The sequence below is a fragment of the Mytilus galloprovincialis genome, chromosome 1 (assembly GCF_965363235.1).
Source record: "Mytilus galloprovincialis chromosome 1, xbMytGall1.hap1.1, whole genome shotgun sequence".
Classification (NCBI taxonomy): Eukaryota; Metazoa; Mollusca; class Bivalvia; order Mytilida; family Mytilidae; genus Mytilus; species Mytilus galloprovincialis.
Genome location: NC_134838.1, coordinates 113,403,324 through 113,421,114, shown reverse-complemented (window position 1 = coordinate 113,421,114; position 17,791 = coordinate 113,403,324). Strand labels below are relative to the sequence as shown.

The 17,791-nt window shown below is 31.3% G+C and overlaps 2 protein-coding genes across 6 annotated transcripts in view; one reads left to right on the top strand and one right to left on the bottom strand.

Annotated features, from left to right (window-relative positions):
• Positions 1-1,195: 1,195 nt before the first annotated feature.
• LOC143052195 (uncharacterized) lies at positions 1,196-3,275 on the bottom strand. 2 transcript variants are annotated; one of them, XM_076225170.1, is made up of 2 exons: positions 3,256-3,275; positions 1,196-2,728 (listed from the first exon to the last, which is right to left on the bottom strand). In XM_076225170.1, the coding sequence occupies exon 2, from the start codon at positions 2,693-2,695 to the stop codon at positions 1,733-1,735; it is 963 nt and encodes a 320-aa protein (XP_076081285.1). In that variant the 5' UTR covers positions 2,696-2,728; positions 3,256-3,275; the 3' UTR covers positions 1,196-1,732. The 2 variants fall into 2 exon arrangements, with proteins under 2 accessions (XP_076081285.1, XP_076081276.1); XM_076225161.1 differs by lacking the exon at positions 3,256-3,275 and adding an exon at positions 3,098-3,249.
• Positions 3,276-4,075: 800 nt separating this feature from the next.
• Positions 4,076-17,791, top strand: part of LOC143052168 (uncharacterized) — a 42,445-nt gene continuing 28,729 nt past the window's right edge. For 2 of the 4 annotated variants that reach the window (XM_076225128.1, XM_076225149.1), the window contains exons 1-11: positions 4,076-4,131; positions 5,505-5,589; positions 7,318-7,524; positions 9,870-10,000; positions 10,581-10,689; positions 11,934-12,103; positions 12,583-12,699; positions 13,193-13,304; positions 14,011-14,189; positions 14,864-14,974; positions 17,391-17,477. In XM_076225128.1, coding sequence (XP_076081243.1) covers positions 4,126-4,131; positions 5,505-5,589; positions 7,318-7,524; positions 9,870-10,000; positions 10,581-10,689; positions 11,934-12,103; positions 12,583-12,699; positions 13,193-13,304; positions 14,011-14,189; positions 14,864-14,974; positions 17,391-17,477 — 1,314 coding nt within the window. In that variant the 5' untranslated portion in view covers positions 4,076-4,125. Of the gene's footprint in view, positions 4,132-5,504; positions 5,590-7,317; positions 7,525-7,772; positions 7,931-8,498; positions 8,605-9,869; positions 10,001-10,580; positions 10,690-11,933; positions 12,104-12,582; positions 12,700-13,192; positions 13,305-14,010; positions 14,190-14,863; positions 14,975-17,390; positions 17,478-17,791 lie in introns of those variants that run through there. The other 2 variants (XM_076225137.1, XM_076225144.1) reach the window with 2 other exon arrangements.

Sequence of the window (17,791 nt, the reverse complement as noted above, 5' to 3'; positions counted from 1 at the left end):
GTGATTAGGATTATAACACAATGTTGATTGCTATATCCCTTTTTTAGAAATGTTTACCTATTATATCTGTTTGTCACTATAATTCAATTTAATGCGACTGTCGTGTGAGTGAGAGGTTTAGCTAGCTTTAAAACCAGGTTTAAACCACCATTGTCTTCATAAGAAAATGCCTGTACCATGTCAGAAATATGACAGTTGTTATCCATTCGTTTGATGTGTTTGATTTTGCCATGTGATTAGGGACTTTCCGTTTTGAATTTTCCTTGAAGTTCAGTATTTTTGTGCTTTTACTTTTTACAACAAAACATAATTAGAAAAGTTTAAAAACACTACATTTCAATGTATTTTGGCTTCAATCGATATCATATATCTACATTACAACAACTGAGTCGGTGTTTTTGACAGTTCCCTGTGATATCATTTGCCTCGATCGTTTCAAATCATTTGTTACTGGCAAGTTTAAAATGACCATTTCAGTTCCTCAAGTTTAATTAATTAGACAAAACCCAAGAGATAGTTTAAATTTGAGAATATTGGGTCATCTGGTTGTAAATTTGTTTATATTAGATCTTTCTAATTTGAATGCTTTTTCAATTCCAAAACGTTTGGTCTCCAAACAAATCTTCACGAAAAACGTGCGTAGAACTTGTATCGAAGAAATGAAAAGGTCAACACTCAGTCTGGTTTGTAAACCGTGGTACTGGAGATATGACCATATTTTGACTATTTTTTTAGTCTTTTGTTACCAGTATATTTTTAGTTCAGTAAACACAAATTTTTAACTTAAAAATCAACAAACTGTCAATTGATTAAGACGATAAAACAAAACAAAGACTTTTAGATGTTTGTAACATATTTCATGTGTTTCTCTGAATATACAAATTGCATTTGAATATAACAAAAACATGTTAAAAAAATATAGTTGATCTGTTTTACATCTGTCATTATTAGGCCTTTTATAGCTGACTATGCGAATGGGTTTTACTCATTGTTGAAGGCCGTACGATGACCTATGTTGCTAACATCTGTGTCATTTGGCTTTTGTGGAGAATTGTATCATTAGTGAGTATGCCACATCTTTTCATTTTTTTTTTATAGTAGGATAGTTTTAATCTGAAATAGACAAAATATTTTCCGGTAACATTTATTGTGGTCTGTTCGTGTTGGTTTTGTTGGAATCATTTAAATACAGATATTGATTTCTTTATATTTTATTCACATATCGTGCATAAGTTAGTTATCCTTTTCAATGATTGAAATTAAATGCAGTAATCTGAAACCAGAGTGTTGGTTTGTCCTTTTAATCGGTGGAGGACCTGTATAGTGCCATTGTTACAATGTCTGAGATTATTCAGTGCGATATGAAATCACAGGAAATTAATCACTGTTTTCATATATTTGCTATTGTTAAGGGAAGTAAGACGTATGTGAATACTAAATATTTTCTCTTTTCCGTAATGATATAAAGGAGTGGTCTGTTTCAAAGCAACGCTCAACTCTTGCTTAATACTGTCTCTGTTTAATATCTGGACTACATTAATGGATTTTGATATTCTTGTATTCATTTCATCGCACTGGACTTTTGATTCAATCAGTGTGTTTCATTCACAATTTTCTACAACACTTTAAATTGCAAAATTGGTCAGTCCATGTCATAAATCAGCATCCATAATGATCCGTCAAATGTTTGTTCGACAAGAAATATTAACACCAAGTTCAGCATTTCTTTCTTTCATCTTTTGCTCCAGAATATATTATCTGGCCACTGGTATGGTCTCTTGAGGTCCAGCGGTGTTTGTCTTGACAAGCTTTCGTAAGGCAACAAACCATTTCTGAGTAAAAACTGGACGATTTCTTTTCCATTGGGACTGTATCTATGTAGCATCCATTCCATTAAGATATGTTTCACGTTTAAAACTTGGAAAAATCTACTTCCCCCTTTCAAAGCTTTGAGTTCATTGCCTTCTATGTCCATTTTTAAAAAAACAGAACCGGATCCTACAAGACTTATCAAGTCGTCTAACAGTATAGCATCGACGGACTTATCACTAGTGTTATTTTTCTCTATATAGCTTCCACCGGGGTTTTCTTTCACGACCCGAACCTTGACGTTTTCTCTTATATCTGATATTGCATTCAATAATAAGGTTACATTTTTATACAAATTGCCTTTTAAGAGAGACTTGTGCACTAGGTTCAGTGCAGATTCTAAAATGTCAACCGCAATAACCCGAGTTCCGAGTTTAGCACTAAATAGCGTGAATGTTCCTATATTGCATCCAATATCAACAAAGGTCAGATGGGGTTTTTGCAGAAGCACCTGTCCTGTTTCATTCATCAAATCTTGTTCCCATGTACCATAGTCTTTAACATAGGACGATATCATTCTATCTATCGCTGGATCGAATATACATATTGGTGTCTGCCCTCTGAATGTATTCAGTTTGACGCATGGGATCTTGTTATTTTCATTTACTGCTCCCCCTTTAAATATTTTTAGTTTTGGAAACGATAGTTTTGGCAGGGATGTTTTGTGCTCGAACACGGGATGATCGATAAAATCTTTCGGTCTTCTTTTTTCTCTCAACACTTTGGGTGTCTCGGAATTGTCACTTTGAAGCCAAATGAGATAAACAGTGCCAATGATGGCGAATACAGAGACAAATACATAAATAATTTTTCTCCCAAACCGCATTTCTATCGCCTGGTTTGCTTTTCATTTTTATATCTGAAATAAAAATAATCTCATTATCATGGGCGTTTGTAAATGTACTGTTTAACGACATTACGGTATTTAATATTCTATTTGTTATGTAAATGTAAAGTTGAATGTCCTATAGTTATGCAAAACAACAACATACGAAAGAAAACACGATTGCCTTAAGAATTATTGATACATGATATATATATGTTTTGATGAGCCAGCATTACATAATATCCCAATTTTTTTTTATAGAAAATGTCTTAAATAGTTCATACTTGGTGTTTAGCAATCGACAATTTATCTTCTTAAGGGGATATCAGTATGTGATTAAACGACGTGTACCTTGAATGTGCAAACAGTCAGTAGTATTTTGATAAAATGTGTGAAACTTACCTGTTTCCTTAAAACTAAATAATCCACTACTGTCAACGTGGACCTTGTCAATAAATCAATCGCATATGTAGGATGCTTTCGATTCCATTTTTGCCATCTATGCTATATTTTTTAACGTAAAACCGACATATTCTTATGAAATTGATATAATGAATTACCTGTAGTTTTGATTTACCTGTGGGGCATTTACAGGGTTATTTGTAGAAGGATATAAGATAGATAAAAGATCTTTTCTTTTATTTGATAACACATTAACCAGGATTATACAATATTTAGTTTTAAGCTTATTTCATTTGAAAATTATGACAAACCAAATGTGTAGTGATATATGTATTGTTTTATATTTTATTACACTAAGGGAATAGGAAACAAGGTTTTGATTTCAATATTTCATTTACATTATTGAAACTAAGATCTTTTGATAAAAAGCTGTAATCTAAGGGCAAATATTTACGAAGGGGAGATAAGACAGGCATGCATTCGACTACTGGATTTATACCCACTCCAGTATTTCATAAAACTCTGTGTAATTAATTTTATAAGGGGGTTGGGTCGGGAGAGGGTGTCAAGCGTAAAATGTTTGTTATTCTTTATTTGCTACCAGTGTTTTTCCATCCTTATGGTTTTTCCTTTTGCTCATGTACTTCTGATTTTCTACCCTTATCAGGAAAATTTACTGGATATGATTCTTTAAGGTTAATTGATGGATACATTTATAAGCGTTACATTATTTTTTTTTCGATTTTTGAATAGAACAATTAAGCGAATACAAGTCCAGAAAACGCATGACTAATATATAGTGCGCTCTACTTATTTTACCATTTTTATAGTAAAAAAAAAAGAACAGAAAAACTGAAATTTATTGGTCGCAATTAGCGAAGATTTCATGGTGATCGCCATATATACGTGAACATGCACTTAATTATACTCCGTTGTTAGCTGGCCACATCATTGTGATAATGATAACATTTTTAATCAGTAAGTTCAAAGTGCCTGTCTATTAAGGGTACGTTGTGTTAGGATCTAAAATGAAGGTTCGTATTATTTTTGTTTACATGAATTATAAAATGTACATTTATATAAACAACCGTAGGCCCAGATTGACAGTTCCATTTTTCCTTCATAAAAATTAACAAAATACAACATGTTGAAGTATACATAAAGGATCATAAAGCAGTATAATCAGTAAGACGTGTCTATTCAATACCAACTCCTAATATTTGACATGATAATGGTCATAACATCATGGTTCGATAATAGATTTAAAAAAGTTGTTTAAATAAACAGCTAAGGATTGACTATTCAGTAAATAAGTATTAAATATGTTTGAAATTCAATATTATACACCGGCAATTGCCTTAGCTATTTTTTTATTCTTTTTTTTTTATCTCAACGTATGTTTAGTGAAGAAAAAGGCAAAATATAGAGGTCATTTGAAGTTACATGAAGTTCAAATAAAAGGGATGAAATTCACATTGAATTCTGTGTTTCGAAGATTCAAAACATTTAAATATATTGAAGTTTTCAGTCTTAAAGATACATATATTGGATACTAGTATATATTACTCATATGTGTCTGTCCCAAGTCAGGAAGAAGTTCGTTGATGTATATAACATGTGTTTTATTAAGATTATTAAGTTTAATAAATTACTGTTTCCTGAATGTCGGTTATGAAACAAAATTGTGAAACAAGAAGAGTTAAATTTGAAAAGAATGAAAGCTTTCTATTGATCTCTAGTATATATGTATATAGAAACATGTTAACTGATATTTCGATGTTGCTAAACGACTTTTTGGTTCTTGTAAAATATGTTACGGTTATAATGGCTATGAAAAGGGAGATTATCTTTATATTGTTCAAATTTAAATTCAAATTGTGGACTTTTCGCTTTTCAGTTTGCTTTTCAGTGAATACTTAATTATTATATATCCTTGAGATTGGATGGAAAGAAACAGAGACATGATATCTGCCCCTTATTTTGAAATAACAAGGACAGGCATCGGAAAAGTAAAACGTGATAAACAAGCACGTTCATATTCTATCTTCCTGTAATGCATGTAATATTGTCCACTGGCCGTTACAGACTTATCCTTCATCACCATCTTGCTACTGGTAAAATTCGATATACAGTTTGGTATTTTACCAATACATATATGTCAGAATCAAATAAAGTCTTTGCTATACATTGGGAATGTTTAATTTACCATTCTTTCTCGTTGTCCTAAAGTTTACTAAAATGTCACAGCATTGCGGCCAATGATGTTTGTACGGATACATTATGTTTAAAAGGTCTTTCAAGCTTTTTTTTTTTGTATTGGCAAAAAAATCTAGGAATGAAAAGTCTTGAATGATTTTATTTCCTTGACCTTGATGTTTTTTTTTTCATTTTGATATTCTTCTTACAGAGCACAACACTGAGTTTGGCCATCCTATTTACCAGTCTATTTAGTGACAGCACATCGTCATTTTGTAATGTTAGTGTTGGAGGAGGTAGGTCAATAAATATAGGGGTAAGATAACAATTGGGGCAATCACCAAAATATGTACTAAATAAAAGAAAAATACAATAACTTGACAAATATGTACTAAATAAAAGAAAAATACAATAACTTGAAAAAAAGTAACAAAACAAGTCCAGAAAACAAAAAATTGAGCAACACGAAATGTTAACCCCCATGTGCTTCATAAGGATCAGCACCAATTGTTAACAATAGCCGTATTACTCAAATCAAAATAGGTAAATGATTTATATATACATTATATAGCGACCGCACATCATTTTGAATTGCTAAACATATAATATATAAAAAAGACTGTATGCGTTCAATTAATTGCGTTATATATCTTAATTGCAAAACATAGAAAATCATTGATGTATCCAACTACAGAACTTATAAAAATTATGGGCGATGTTGCGTGGGTAATTTTGAGAGCTTGTAGATTTTTTATGCAAACAGTCAAGTATGTATCCAAACTAAAGCTATGCCACTTTTGCCACTATTGCCACTTTTAGTTTAACTTTGTTAAATTCGTTATGGTAAGATTAAAAAAGTTTACAACTCAGTCATAAGATTTTCATCGAAAACAACACAGACCGTCACTTAACTTGTAAAGTTGTCGTCTATTTTTAAAGATAAACGGATATGTTCAAAACATAAATACAATTAATATTGTAAAAACATTATGATACGGATATCAAGACTTGTTTGTGAGTGGAGTGTGCGTTTCCTTCTTAATGTAGGCGGATGTAAGGTGCACTTATACGCGTGAATAATTAAAACCTTTAAGTATAAAGTATATAGTAAAACCCCTAACATTTTAATGACGATATTTTAAATATCGTGTAATCTTGTTTTCTGCAAAGTTCATTGTCCTGTACGACATCGGTCAGACGTATATCATCAAACGCTGTACGACGAAATACGACACAATTTATTACGTTCTTTTTGTCAGGTGCTCTTTCCTAGTCAGATTTTCTTTAACCCCTTTTTTATCATTACAGACATGATGGCTGTTATAAATATTAATTGAATTGAAGGTTCTCTATGATATAAGCGTGTGTAACAACTAGATAAAAGATATCAACTAAGATATTTCAACAAATTAATAATGATTTTTGTAATAATTATACCTACAGGAATTTAAAAATTCGTTCGTCGTGGTTTCATAGAACCATAGGTAGATTTGTATGCTTCGGTACCGACCGCGTTAAGGACAGAGAAATTATGTTTGAGATATAACATTGTACCTGTAAATATCCTTTAAACGTCCTCGTCCTAGATCTTTCATGTCATTGTAAACAGATGATGTGTACTGTAGGGTTTTGCAAGTCATAGTCATACTATTAGAGCAAAAAGTTTGATGGGTTATCACTGATGATTTTTATCGCTCGAGTTAGTTTTCTATAGGTTTATTTGTCTGGCAAAAAAAAAAAGAAAAGATTTGATACACGGTCCCCCTATATTCATTAATTATTATGATAGTTATGATATGTTATGCATAATAGTAATACTTTAGTAACTATCTTACTTCTATGTTCTTTCCAGATCCCTTCAAATGGCCCAAGCTTCCAGATCTCCCGCATAATAGTAATACTTGATGAATAACTATCTTACTTATATGTTCTTTTCAGATTCCTCCAAATGGCCCAAGCTTCCAGATCTCCCGCATAATAGTAATACTTGATGAATAACTATCTTACTTATTTGTTCTTTCCAGATACCTCCAAATGGCCCAAGCTTCCAGATCTCCCAAATTCGTTCAAATCAAATATAGAGATAAACATGCTGGAAGAAAGCTCTACTTTGGATGCAGTGGAATATTTCGATAACTTGGGAAATAGGGTAGCATTACATACAACAAAGGAAGGACTGGATGGAGTAGCTGTATACGACTTCCCCTCTAATGAAGTTTTCTATGTGACACGTAAGATTATGTCTTATATAAATGTTATAAAATGAAATGAAATTTTTGTTATGTGCTAAAGTTAGATTGAGTGTTCAAATATTTTGTTGTCGTATAGTTTTATAAGTGTAGTTTATTTCCGTTGTAGTCTTGTGTCTCATTATGATTAAAAAGGTGTGTGTTTTTTTTATTTCGAAATGTCCCCATTTTGTGTTGATTAAAGGTCAGAGAATTTGTATGCGCAGATGGTTTATGTTTTTGTTATTTCTTGTGTTTTAACAAAAGGCAGTTATCAATGAGTTATTATATTATATATAAAAAGTAGCAAGGGACCAACGACAGATTTCAGCTGGGGAAACACGACGGGTTTAACTAATGAAGCAGAAAGTGCTACCGGTACCCCGGCCCACTGTGGCACCTAGGCGAGGTTTGTTTTGCTAATTTTTAATTTCCTTTATCGTGTTTGGTGACTTGTTTGAGGTTTCGTCTTTTTTCAAGGTGTTCGGTCTTATACTCTGTTACATATCTATTTTAAGTCTTTACTTCTTAACTTTAAGTTCCTACATTCCGGCTGACAGCTAACGTTTAAACCATTCCTATTATAAATTTTTATTCGGCGCTGTTGGAAGATTTTCTTATTTGGTATTCAATTTCTATTTTTTCTGGTATTTATTTTTGGTCCTTTTTTGTTCTTGATTTTTGCTTGTTTCAATCCAAGTCTCAGTCACATATAGTAATGTAATGTCAAGATATTTTTCTGATTTGAAAACATAAGGCTAATAAAAATAATTTCATTATTGAAGTCATGACTAGAAAACCTTGACAAAATTTTTTTTATTAACAGTTACTGTGAGTAAAAAAAAAACTGCAGTTCATTGATTTGGACTTTTTGTATTCCGGAATTTTAATTCAAATGCGTCTCCTTAAAGTTTTTTTTTCTTTTCGTTTTTTATTGAAAAATTGCGGGAAACTGGTTTACCTGGTTCCGACTTTTGTTCTGAGTTGCTCAAAGGATAAATAGTACAGGGCATATATATAATTTGTCATTTTGTGTCAGTAACAATTGAATATATGCTCGTAACAGCTTTTCCTCGACAAAAGGTACAAAATATACCCATATGCATTACACAACACAAATATACATAATAAACACACAAACAAATATCGGACAGACTGACATGCATGAAATATTTGCCACTGGACAATAAACAATGAAATACAGGAGGGTTATACATGTTGTAATGGGGGTATCTTCGTGAAGAATAACAGTAAAATTCTTGCCAAATGATGTTAAGTAATTTTTTTGGTGCCTGACATAAAATACATACATGTACACTAGCTTTCTTTTAGACAATAAAAAATTTGACTGATATTGACGAATCATGTTAAAAAAAAAGCATGCATTGTAGGAATTTATATGACCTGTATGAGAGTGTCCTTTACCATCAGTCTTTTTAGTCTACAGTTAGCATTAAATAGGTAAAAATGTTATAGTCTTTTGTCGAAATACACTTATTTTGATTCGTCAGAGGTCTCATATAATTATCGTAAATGTTATTTTTGGAAAACAATTAACATGATTGCTCCAAATCGGTAAAAAAAAATTGTCTTTGTTGCACATGTTACAAGAAAGTGTACATTTTATTGTCATGCACCAAAAATTTACTTTAAATGTCATTTCGCAAGATTTTCTATCTTTAAATTATTATGAAAGAACCCCCACTACAACCGTCTTATATCCAATGTGAAATCTATCCTGAACAATCCTGAAAGTATCCTTCATAATTTATGCCTATTTCACCAAAGAGAAGTCATGGAAGTGTTGACCTGAATTTTAAATTCTTTGCTGTATAAACTTAACACCTCAAAACAGCGTTCAAACAATATAGAAGAAGATTAGAAACACTTATGACAAAACAAACATGACAAAAGGAGAATTGGGTGCTCTTGCTCTAAACAAGGATCTTACTATACAAATCCTTGCTCTAAAAATGGAGTTTTTGAAAAGTTGAAAGATATGATATATACATGCACACATGACTGTGAAAAGTTGAAAGATATGATATATACATGCACACATGACTGTGAAAAGTTGAAAGATATGATATATACATGCACACATGACTGTGAAAAGTTGAAAGATATGATATATACATGCACACATGACTGTAAAATAATGCTATACATGTAGATCACTATGACTGGTTTTGACAGTTTACAAACAAAATTAATAATCTTGATAAAGGTACATGTATTTCTCACTTCATGGCAGAGACTCCAAACTCCTTAAATGTGGTTCAGTTGTGGTATGTTTTACTTTAGCTTATCTTTTATTTTATTAATGAAACAATTGCTTTTTTTAATAGATGGAGTTTGTTTGGTTGCCAACATAACACAGAGACCAGAAGCTGACTTGTTTGGAGTGACTGATTCGGATGGATTCTTGCATGTTATGTCCAGCAGTACTGCACTCAAGTTTGGACAGCAATACAATGAGGTATTTGGACAAATCTTCACATAGAGTTTTTATACTATTATATATATATACTTGGCAGCATGACAATACACATAAACAAAACTTTATTAAAAAGTTGTCCTTATAAACATGATAGAAGCATTCAGTAAAATCATATAAAAGCTGTTGAGATTATATGATATATCATCAGCAGAGTTCAACAATTCTTTTTAGCCTGAATGACTATAAATCTGGTGGCCCTCCATAAGCAGTAAAAAAAAATCATATACATGTAATATATTATTTCCATATATATAGGTATAATTTCGATTAGACCAATTATATACATGGTTCCATATATACTACATTGTTATGTGGAGCTACACTAAATACTAGAAAGACCTAAAAAAAAAAAATACAAAAGAAAGGTGAAAGACACCAGAGGGACATTTAAACTCATAAGACCTTTCTGATATTTGGTTTATGAGACTAACAAGACCACCAGTTATTTTGGGAACACTGCATCAGAAATAATTAAATCTTGTATCTATCAGACATAGAAGATCCACACAGACACAGTGACAATAAACAAAAATTCAAATACATGTATGTTATTTTTCAGACTTACATGGGAACAGATATAATAAGAGGAATAAATGTTGATCACTGGAGATCATGTTTACATTGGAATAGGTCTAATGCTAATTTTACTGTTGACTATTACTTCTCAAGTTAGTTTATTTTTATTTTTAGAAATAGATACTAAGCTTATGAAGTGGTTATTCCACTCTTTGATGTCATACAACAATAGGTGTTGTCAAGACATTGATAACGGCGAATCAAAACAAATTGTGAATTCGTAAATTAATGTGTTGTTCGGTCACTCGTTGAATATTTTTCACTACTTGAATTCTTCGATTAGTTTTTCTATAAATATTTGGATCTTTGCAGGCACTATCTTGCAATGACCTAACTATACTTTAGGTATGATTGCTAAGATGCATTCTTGGTTTCAGTACAAATATAACTGATTAAATGTGTTTTGTTTACTTCTGTGCTAACCATTGAGACAAAATTATAATGAAAGAAGTGTAACGTTTATCCACATTTATAATATAGGGTTATTGCATGAATATTGGGGAATATTGTCCCAAGTAGAATTTTATATTGCACGAGCTTGCGAGTGCAATATATGTTCTACGAGGGACAATATTCCCCAATATTCATGCAATAACCCTTTTATTGTATAGCAATATAATATTTGAAACTAAAAATTGGTTTAAACTAAGATTTTGTCGTTGATGACGTCATGAATTTTGAAGATTTATTGCACTAGTGCAATATTATAGGGTTATTGCATGAATATTGGGGAATATTGTCCTGAGTAGAATTTTATGTTGCACAAGCTTGCGAGTGCAATATATGTTCTACGAGGGACAATATTCCCCAATATTCATGCAATAACCCTTTTATTGTATAGCCATATAATATTTGCAAGTAAAAATTGGTTTAAACTAAGATTTTGTAGTTGATGACGTCATGAATTTTGAAGATTTATTGCACTAGTGCAATACTAGAATTTATTGCACGCTAATTTTTGGTTACTTTCTGTTGAAAATATCATATTGCAGCTTTTGCTATGCAATAATACGATCGATTGCTCATCTGTGGTTTTCTACAAAATAATATAGATTATTTCAAATGTTTTTACCCAAAATTGTTTTTGATATGATTTTGTTAACAATGCTATATTCTAGATCTCCCCATTTGATGAATTTAAATTTTGAACTTGCACTACAAATTATATCAATGTTAACACTGCCTATTGTTGAAGACTGTATGATGACCTCTGAATAACTTGAATCAAGACTTAAAACTTGGAAAATTTCATTTTGAACAATGACTATAAGCTCAAGTTTTTAATAAGCCTCTATATACTTTTTATTTCTGGTATCTTTTATTCTTGACTTTGTAGAACCCAACTCTTGGAAGACATCTTCAGATTTCCTCACTGTACCTGTTAGAGCAGACGTGGCAGGAGCATATATTACTGCAGATGGCAGCACTAAAGCTATTCACCATATTTATGAATACCATGCCTTTACAGGAAGTCTAGACCTTGATAGTAATCCAGATGTATTTGAGGTATTTCATTCTTATGGGCTTTTCTTTTGGCATTTGTACATTCATAGCCTACATTTTATTATTTTATGTCCATATAAAAAAAAAGAAGATGTGGTATGATTGCCAATGAGACAACTCTCCACAAGAGACCAAACGACACAGAAATTAACAGCTAAAGGTCACTGTACGGCCTTCAACAATGAGCAAAGCCCATACCCCTTAGTCTGTGCAACAATTAGGAGAATAACAAGACCATCAAGTTTTGTAAAAGTGAATGTCAAGTGATCGAATTGTTAATTCCATAGTGTTCCATTTCAATAATGTATTTACTGATTAATCTTTTATAAAATTTTCACACAAACAATTGTGTATATGAAAGAGATCTTGAAATCTGTTTTGGGTAAGCCAGACCTTGTAGATTTTCTTAATAATGATGAAATAAATAATTAATGATAGATAATTATTGGAAACCTCATTATTAGAAACTTATATTTTTAAAGACACCTCCAGGTGTAATATGTAAAGGGAGGAAAAAGACTAAGCCAGTACCAGATTTCCCGAAACAGTTTTACTACAGACAAGAACTTGTTGTGTCAGGAATTGTTACATATATAGATGTAAGTATATTAATGTATTTATGATAGATATCTATTTTTCCTTATAACAAGTTTGTGCTATTGTTCATCCATTTGTTTGTCCTGTATCAGGGTACAGTGTTTGGTTGAGATAGTTTACCTTGAAGTTGTTGTCGCATTATCTTGAAACCTACTCATTGGTTTGGATAGCTCTCCGTGAAGTTGTTACTATTTCATTTTGAAAGTGAGTTCATACCCTGGTAAAACTTGATACATAGTAAACAATTTTGCTCAGTTTTCACAGGTTGAAAATGGAAGGGGATTGAGATTGTGACATGGAACTTCTATTCATTAAAGTGATTGTTAAATCCTGCAAATAAATCTTAACTTATCATTATCTGTCATCGTATCTATTTTTCTTGAATCAGCTACATCCAGCCAGAGTATGCACGTTTATTATTTAGGTCAATATTAAGAATTTGCCATGAAATTTGACTATTTGTTTATCCTACTAATTCAACTTGACATATTTCAGGTGTGGTATATAGAAAAGTATAAATATTTAAGATATGATTCCCGTCCACTAAGACCTACTAATGCTTTTTATACAACTAACCCAGTGACAGAAATACTGGATTATAATACAGGTATAGAATGGTAGATATAGTTGATCAGCTTTAATATAAAAAAGAAGATGTGGTATGATTGGCAATTAGACAACTATCCACAAAAGACCAAAATGACACAGACATTAACAACTATAGGTCACCGTACGGCCTACAACAATGAGCAAAGCCAATACCGCATAGTGAGCTATAAAAGGCCCTGATAAGACAATGTAAAACAATTCAAACGAGAAAACTAACTGCCTTATTTATGTAAAAAAAATGAACGAAAAACAAATGTGTAACACATAAACATAAGAATTACAGGCTCCTGACTTGGGACAGGTACATACATAAATTAAGCTTGCTACAGGTTCATTTTGAAATTAAAAGATGAAGAATGCAACTTCTGTCATTATGTTTTAGTGTCATGTGATCTACACCTTCTAATATTGCCCTTATCACTGTATTGAATCAATGCAACTCAAACCATATTTAGTATACAAATGTTTATCTGAAACCTCTACATATTGGGGAAACATTTTTTCAAAAACAAAATGAGGCCTTATTAACAACTAAGCTAACAATTTAAAAGACTTCTATGCTATGATGTACTGGAATTCAGTTCTGTTTTTCTTCTTCTATTTTAATAGGCAGATATTCTATTTTGTTAAACACTTTTATGATAAGTCATTTCTCCACAAAGACAATGCATACACTTTTGGTCTTCATCTTGTTTTTCTTCCAGGTGTATATTTCTATAAAGACAATATATTGGGTAACTGTACAATATTACCTCTGAAGAAATCCTCATTTGGTGCCAAATTAAACCGTCCATTGACAAATCATACAGGAGATTTTATGTTGGGTATGCAGAACCCATTGGAATTGTTCTATCTGGATAAAGGCTATACTTTTGTGGGAACGGTAATAATATTTGTTCAATTTTTTTTTATCATGATGTCTCTCCAATTTGTGAAAATACTGTCATCCCAACAACATATGAATTTATTTGTTGTTTCATTATGAATTGTTAAGAAAAATTTCTGAAGACCATTCTCCTACATAAATATCTGTTATCATTAATAAAGGTAAAGATTTCTAAGAAATATTTCAAAACTGCAGATATTTAAAAACATTTACTACTGTAAATATTATGTCAAAGAAGAAGTAATACTAAATAGAAAGTTTACTGTTGTTGAAAGAGGACCTAGGTAGCAGATTGGTTCATTAACCATGTAGTTGGTCTGTATCAATTTATAATGATGATGTCTGTATATAGGGGAGACAACTCTTAGTTGATGCAAACAAATGTTCATTAAGTTTATTGATACTGGATAGAATCTTAGCAATTTAGCTCATATTATATGTCTGTTGTTCACACAGGGTACTTGAATTTCCTCCTTAAAGATTACTTTAAGGAAATTTGCATGAAAACCCTTAGATAACTAATTATTACAACTTGTATTTTGATTTTGTAGAGACCTTGTAGACCCTTAGATAACTAATTATAACAACTTGTATTTTGATTTTGTAGAGACCTTGTAGAGAAGAAAACCCTTAGATAGCTAATTATAACAACTTGTATTTTGATTTTGTAGAGACCTTGTAGAGAACTGACTTGTGATGTATTTTCTGCTATCAAAAGCAATTTTGTAATAAATGGACAGTTGGATCCTGCAAATACAACCATTGAAGTATTTATATTATGTGTAAGTTAGATTTCATAATAGATAGAAACAATGGAGATCCTAGAATTTTTAGATATATTTCTAGATAAGTGAAATAAACTTAGAAAACCATCAGTTATGATGTGTGTTTTATACTTTGCATTTATTGTGCTCACATGACATTTATGTGCAACCAAACAGCATGAAAAGAAATTCATTTAAAAAGAAATGTTAGGTAAATTATGCAAAGTTTTGTCTTTATTACAAATATGTCTAACATTTAGATTTTGTGATTTTGTCACAAAAAGTTTGTAATGATATAAAAAATGAGTTTTTATTGATATCTATCCTTATCAGTATTCTAAGATTTATTGTCGAGCCTTCGACTTTAGTCTAAAAAGCGAGACATAGCGTTCCTACATTCTGGTGGCGTGCACAAATATTCACTCTGTGGTTAAAGTTTTTGAAATGTTAATAACTTTCTTGAAATATCATGGATTTCTACCAAACTAGGACAGAAGCTTATTTATGTTCATAAGATAGTATCCAGGAGTTAATTTTGTAAAAATAAAATTCCATTTTTGGGGAAAGACGGCTTCAAGCCGTCAATCCCCTATGGGGTTGACCAGAGTGACATTCCTTCACATCATTCATTTTGTTTTTATAGTGTGGAAAACCCACAACAAATCTTACTTAGATTGAAGAGAAGGAGACCTAGAAATGAATAGTTTGACTTTAAACACTTTTTTGCACATTTCCCTTCTGTTTCTGGCGAAATTATCGTATCTTGAGCTCTCCTTTACACTATTTACGTTTCTTTTACAATCCGGAGAAATCAGTATGACGAGATATTCTAAATATATCCAACCTACATTGTATTGTATAATGACGTCATTCTTGGAATGCCACACTATGCAGAAGCAGGGATATCCTTCACTGGTTATTTAAATCATTCTCAGAGATCGTGCACTAATTACAAATTGGTATTTGTTAATTCTAAACATAATATTGTTTGCTGTAGATGATTCAAACATCAACATGCAATTCTTTAATTTGTAGGTCAGCAACTTTCAAAGTAAACAAAGATCATGGGGTTACATGAGATAGGGGAGAGAAACGATTTTATTGATTTTTTTCTGTAAAAATTCTGTTTTGAGAATCTTCCTCCAATTCAGAAGCATCTCAACTGATGAGTAATTATCCACTAAAATAAAAGTTAATGTATTTAAACACTTAAAATGTGACATTTCATTGGATAAGTAGTCTTCTATTAAAACAAAATTTTTGTGTACCAACATAATCATTGTAATGGTAAAAAAAAAATTAAAAAAATTAAAAATGTTGCATTTTGTAGTTTCAACCTATTAATTCATGAAATTTACAAATATTTCAAATTTAGGATTTGGAAACAAGCTTCACACAGTTTACATCAATCATATTGGTTTTTTTATTAGTACCTGTTTCCCTGTGATGAGAGTTGTAACTGCGAACTTTGTCAATGGAAATTTAAAACTGAATAGATTTTTCAGTCCACACTTTCTTAAGAAAAAAATTAAAAATCCAAGAGTACTGTCTCAAAAAATGGAAAATGGCCCTAGCCTGCAGTTCAGTGGTACACAATCAAGATTTCAAAAAATATTGTAGTTGTTGTGAAATGACAGAATTCAGTTGAATTTTAGATAATTAACTATCTACTTTAATCAAATGTTACGATTTAGAAGATGCAGATCTCTTCCATTGGTATTGATTTCAATATTGTCAACCTTTCTACATGTTCTAGCTGTTCTCTTTTTTCATTCTTTATATGAAGACTATCAAAAAATACCTCCCCCTTTTCCAAAAAGAATAATTAAATAGAAACAAGGGCCGTCTTTCCCCTCAGAGCTATTCAGCTCTTTGATTTCTGTATTTGACTTATAAATGAACTTAGTTTTTCTACCAGGAACCATTACATTCACTCTGTGGTTAAAGTTTTTTTTAAATTTTAATAACTTTCTTAAACTATCCTGGAATTGTACGAATCTTGGCCAAAAGCTTGTTTATGATCAGAAGATAATATCCAGAAGTAAATTTTTTAAAAATGAAATTACGTTTTTTCCGTATTATACTTATAGTTTTTTCTGCCAGGAAACATTACATTCACTCTGTGGTTAAAGTTTTAAAAAATTTAATAACTTTCTTAAACTATCCTGGAATTGTATGAAACTTGATCAGAAGCTTGTTTATGATCAGAAGATAGTATCCAGAAGTAATTTTTTAAAAATAAAATTACATTTTTTCCGTATTATACTTATAGTTTTTTCTGCCAGAAAACATTACATTCACTCTGTGGTTAAAGTTTTTAAAATTTTAATAACTTTCTTAAACTATCCTGGAATTGTACAAAACTTGGCCAGAAGCTTGTTTATGACTTGTGTATAGTTTATAAAATTTTCAGGTTTTCTGCCCTGTTTTGTAGACTGATTGTGGTTTAACTATTTATCCAGAGAATGGTCAAGATGTTCCAACAGTTGTACCAGTTATGATGACATTACTTGCTGATTCAGTAAGCTATGATAATATGATACATATGAAAATGACATGAAATGGTTAAGTATCTAGACCTACATTAATTAAAGGATTCCTTAACTTGTCTTTTAATGGAGAAATTGTGTTTTTTGTGTTAAAAAAATTCTTTCTCAATACAGATAGAAGGCATTTACAGGCTGTAATGTGAACCATTTTTGTCGAGCCTTCGACTTTAGTCGAAAAAGCGAGACTAAGCGATCCTACATTCCGTCGTCGTCGGCGTCGTCGTCGTCGGCGGCGTCCACAAATATTCACTCTGTGGTTAAAGTTTTTGAAATTTTAATAACTTTC

Bases quoted from the DNA above. Each gene is read 5' to 3' on its own strand.
- LOC143052195 (XM_076225170.1), bottom strand. From the start codon at position 2,695: ATGCGGTTTGGGAGAAAAATTATTTATGTATTTGTCTCTGTATTCGCC.